At 21.6% G+C, this 5,023-nt stretch overlaps 2 protein-coding genes across 2 annotated transcripts in view; both read left to right on the top strand.

Annotated features, from left to right (window-relative positions):
* Positions 1–1,325: 1,325 nt before the first annotated feature.
* Positions 1,326–4,055, top strand: DICPUDRAFT_49184 (uncharacterized protein). The gene is made up of 3 exons (XM_003290388.1): positions 1,326–2,022; positions 2,103–2,529; positions 2,594–4,055. The coding sequence occupies exons 1-3, from the start codon at positions 1,990–1,992 to the stop codon at positions 3,949–3,951; spliced, it is 1,818 nt and encodes a 605-aa protein (XP_003290436.1). The 5' UTR covers positions 1,326–1,989; the 3' UTR covers positions 3,952–4,055.
* Positions 4,056–4,550: 495 nt separating this feature from the next.
* Positions 4,551–5,023, top strand: part of DICPUDRAFT_81152 (uncharacterized protein) — a gene marked incomplete at both ends in the record, with an annotated part of 1,679 nt that continues 1,206 nt past the window's right edge. The window contains one exon of the mRNA XM_003290387.1: positions 4,551–5,023. This exon is cut by the window's right edge and continues 376 nt beyond it. Within this exon, the coding sequence (XP_003290435.1) occupies positions 4,551–5,023 (473 nt within the window).

Raw genomic sequence — 5,023 nt, 5'->3', positions numbered from 1 at the left:
GATTGATATTTTTTTTGTATAACTCTTGTTGTTTTATATATTTTATTTTGAGCTGTTTTAAGGAACACCAATTGTTCTAATAATAGACTGTTTCGATGGAGCAAATGAGGTGTTTGGACACTATGAGGTAGATAACTATTATTGTTATTATTATTGCTATTACTACTATTGTTATTACTACTATTGCTATTATTGCTATTGTTATTATTGTAATTATTGTAATTGTTATTACTACTGTTGTTTATTTATTTATTTATTTATTTATTTTGAGGTAATTTCATATGCAATGTTATTCTAAAATTGGATTTTCTTTTCGATTTTGATTATTATAATTTTATATTTTTTAAAATAAGATCTAGATACACACATTGATTTCTATTTAATTTTAATGTGCACAATTTTATGTTCTCTCTATTTAAAAATAAAAAGAAAATAATAAAAACACTTTAACCCACACAAACAAACACACATCATATAACAAAACATCAAACCCCAATTTCACACACGCACATATCTCTTTTAATCACAAAATTTAAAAAAAGATATGTACCCTTTAGTTGTTTCTGTATCGGAAAAAATCTTGATTTAAAAGGGATTATTTGTTTTTTTAATACTCGAACTATATAAACTATAGTTTGTGTCTGATGAAAAAAAAAAAAATATATTCTAAAAAAAAAAAACTAGTTCACACACCAAATTTAAAAAAATAAAATAAAATAAACAATATCAAATTTATAGTTATGTGAACATTTGATGAATGAGAGTGTGATGTTAGTGATGTATATGTGAATTTTCTATTATTATAAAAAATTAATATTGATTTTTTAGTTTTATATATAAAAGAGTAAATTTGAATAGTGGAACATGATAGTTTTGTTTAAAAAAAAAAAAAACACACCTATTTTTTTCAAATTAACCTACTCACACCCACACACAAAAAAAAAAAAAAAAACACACACAACACATATTCATTATAAAAACACATAAAGAAAAAAATTAATTAAAAGCAGTTAGGTTTCTGTTTTTTTTTTTTTTTTTTTTCCGTAAGTTTTTAATTTTTTTTTTTGAAAAAAATGGTTTTTTTTTTTTATTTTTTTTTTTTGATATGTATCATATTTATTGTGTATAATAATAATCATAACACTTATATAATGATAAATTATAATAGGGAATAATAATAAAAATAAAAATAATAATAATAATAATAATAATTATACAAATATATACATGTAATAATATTTTATTTATTTATTTATTTATTTATTTGTATCAATACTTTTTCATATTTCTTTGTTTTGTAAATAATACCTCTTTTTTTTTTTTTTGTTGTAATAGTAATAAAAAATAATAATTGTATTTTAGAATAAAATAAAAAAAAAATTAAAAAAAATAAAAAAATAAAAAATAAAATTTTTTTTTTAAAATTTTTGTAGTTTTATAAAAAATCCTAAATCAAATAATTTGCACTTTATCATAATCATATCAAAAAAAAAAAAACAAAACACTTTTTTATTTTTTTTATTTCACAACAAAATCACCGAGATAATATCTATATTTTTTTCTTTATCTCAACTTTGTATCTTTTTTATATATACCACCAATATTCAAAAGTTTATTTATACTAAAATCATACATTATAAATAAAGTTATATTATTGTTATTTTTTCCATTTATTTCAATTAATAAAAGGGTTTTTTGAAAACAATATCAGACAAATCCTTTTTTTGTAAATCACTTGTACAACAAAACACCCCCTTTTTTTTTTTTATAAAAAATAGTATCATCTCTTTCTAATCCTTTAGAAATTTTTTATTATTTTTTATTTTAAAATTTTTTTATTATTTTATATCACAAAAAATTTCATATTTAAATTTGGAATTTTATTTCAATAAAATTTTTTCAATTGAATCATTAAATTTATATAAATCAAATCATCATTAAAATCAAATTAATAAAATAAATAAATATATAAATTAATTTAAATAAAAAATGGTAAAGACGGAAAGAAAAAAAGATTTATTAGTAAGTAATTTATTTTTTTTTATTTTTTCTTTTTAGAAATATTTATTTTTTATTAACAAATTTTTTTTTATATTAAACAGGAACAATTTCAATATGAAAAAATTAAAGGCGATGTTTCATATTCATCATTAATGAAGAAAACTGGTAGTAATGGTAAAGGATTTTTAGATCGTTATTTTTTACTTCACAGAAATTATGTAATTTACTATAAACCAGGCAAAGGTAATATCAAGCCAGATGATAAACAGGAACCTCAAGGTTATATTAATTTAAAGGAATGTATCTACGAAGACACTAAAGAACAAAAAGAACCTCTTCAATTTCAAATCGCCCACAAACATAGAATATATATTATTAAAGCAAAAGATGATAGTACAAAAAATCAATTTTTAACTCTCTTAAAGACAAGAATCAAAGCTTTATCATTGATCAATGTCGATCAATTGGGCTCACCAGAAAAAGTTCAAATTGAAATTAATGAATATAAAGAAAAATTACCAAATCCTTGTAAGTAAATAATAATATTATAATATTTAAATAAGATCATTTATTAATATTATTATTTTTACAGTAATTTTACCAGATAGAGTTTCACCAGATAAGGCCAAGGATTGGGTAAATGAAATGAGAAACTACAATATAATTTTTCAAAAAGCAGATCCACATATAAAACAAGTAGAGCAATTCTCAGAATATTGTAAAGATGGTGTTAAGGATTATGTCGATTGGTTTTCAGGTCCTGAAGGTCCAAGACTTGCAATGATTAGATGTGAAGAAACAGTTTTAACAAATTGGGTCGAATATATTACCAAAACCAAGAATGAAATTGCAAGTTATGAAGATACTAGATACTTTAAAGAGGATTACAGTGACATCACCAAGCATTTAAAAAATATGCTTTTACTTATTGAGGCCTATCATGACTACATGAGAACTTGTAGAAAGAATACTAAACCAACCGACAGATTCCTCGAAGAAAAGGCACTTTTCGATGACTATATTACAAAGTACAGCCGAATTCAGTCTTGTATGGATTTCAAATTAGATGACGATTTAGTTGAAGGTGTTTCTACAATTACATGCATAGGAGAAAAGAAAACTGGTCCAAATAATTCAGTAATCGGTTTATCATCATCAAACTCATCAATTTGTTCAAATAAAATGTCATTTTTTGCATCCAATCAAGATGGTAATTACCCAACTGTAGACTTGATGAATTTAAACTCTGACTCGATGCCTTTTATTCCAGACACCTCGTCAGAGCAAGGCAATAGAAAATATGACTCGGAGGACGAAAAACAACCAGATGAAGCTTCAACAGCACCATCACAATCATCTCTTGGCACCCTTGAAAAGTGGGAGTATTCAAATAATTCACTTATTAAACCAGATAATGGAAGAGAAGAGGTTGAAAACAATAATGGCAATGGATCATCATTAAACTTTGACCCACGTTGGGACTATTCAAATGGTTACTTTAAGAGTAAAAATATGGGTGTAGTACTTTGGAATGGTAAAAGTTGGGTTTGGTCTCATATAAAAACAAGTTATAAAATTCGTTTCGATTGGATTGCGGCCAGTCAAACTTTCACATTCGTATCACCAAAGCCAAGAACTGGTCTTAGTCTTTCAGTTTCAAGTCAAAGTAATTCATCAACCTCTTCATTATCATCTTTAACCGGTAGCAATGCCACAAAAAAATCTAATCATCCAGCCACAATTTACCCAGATTGGCAAATTAAAGATAACGGTTCCTCATTAATTTCTATTGTCAGTCCAAATAAAAATCAAACAACAGACAATTTCTCACATCTTGAATCAAATAATAAAATTCCACCTGCCGTTTTACTTTTGGTTGCTATGACCCCACATATTCAAAAATCTTTATATCATATTGGTATCGGTCCAAAATATATTACCAATAATTAAAAAATCAATGTAAAAAATTTTGTAAATAATTAATAATATGTAATATTGTAATAATTAATAAATAAAAAAAATAAAAAAAGTTAATTATAACTTGTTAATCGAATAAAAAAAAAATGAAAAAAGAAAATTTATAAATATGGATATTTTTTATTTTTTGTTTAATAATATCTGATGGTGTCAAACAATTTATTTAATTTTTTAAATTAATTCACTTATGCGAACAATCAACATATGATTTCAGCATAATTTTGTTAAAAAAAGAAAAAAACTAGGTTGTTAATATTTATTATTTGAAAAAAAAATTAAAATAAAAAAAAATAATTAAAAAAATAAAAAAAATAAAATTATTTTTTTTATTTTTTTTATTTTATTTTTTATATTTTATATCTTATTATTATTACTATTTGTGTGTATATACATTATATTTGTGAATGTATATGTGTTTTTATGATATTATTATAAATTTTTTATTTTAAAAAAAAATAAAAAAAAAATAATAATAAAAATAATAATAATATTAATATAAATGAAAAAAAAAAAATAACAAATATAATATATATTTTATATATTACGTGTAAAATTACATACAAATAAAAAATATGACAGTACTACCAGATTATTTATATTCCCAAATCCTAAATGAAATTGTTCTTCACATATATAACAATAAATTAAAAGAGTTTTATTTCTCCTCTTCAGGTTGGAAATTCAACAATACCGAAATATTGGGATATTGTATATGCAAAAAATGGTTTAATATATTATCAAATTTATTATTAGAACACCTTTCATTTAATAATTATAAATTAATAAAATATTTGATAAAAGATAATAGTAACAATACGGACACTTATATTGATAATAATATAGAAAATAATAGTATAGATAATAGTAATTATAATTATAACAATAAAAATAATATTAATATTAATAATAATAATAGTAATAATCAAAACTATAAATTAATACAAAATAATAATAAAATTAAAGTTTATAAATCATTAAAAGAATACGAAATTGATAATTCAAAACAATACAGTAAAGTTTTAGTTATAATTAATAATGAAGAAGA

The sequence above is a fragment of the Dictyostelium purpureum genome (genome assembly GCF_000190715.1).
Source record: "Dictyostelium purpureum unplaced genomic scaffold DICPUscaffold_222, whole genome shotgun sequence".
NCBI lineage: Eukaryota > Evosea > Eumycetozoa > Dictyosteliales > Dictyosteliaceae > Dictyostelium > Dictyostelium purpureum.
Note: the sequence above shows the minus strand (reverse complement) of the source record. Positions and strands in the feature narration are given on the sequence as shown.

Bases quoted from the DNA above. Each gene is read 5' to 3' on its own strand.
- DICPUDRAFT_49184 (XM_003290388.1), top strand. From the start codon at position 1,990: ATGGTAAAGACGGAAAGAAAAAAAGATTTATTA. The intron at 2,023-2,102 runs GTAAGTAATTTA...TATATTAAACAG, and splicing joins AAAGAAAAAAAGATTTATTA to GAACAATTTCAATATGAAAA. The intron at 2,530-2,593 runs GTAAGTAAATAA...TTATTTTTACAG, and splicing joins AGAAAAATTACCAAATCCTT to TAATTTTACCAGATAGAGTT.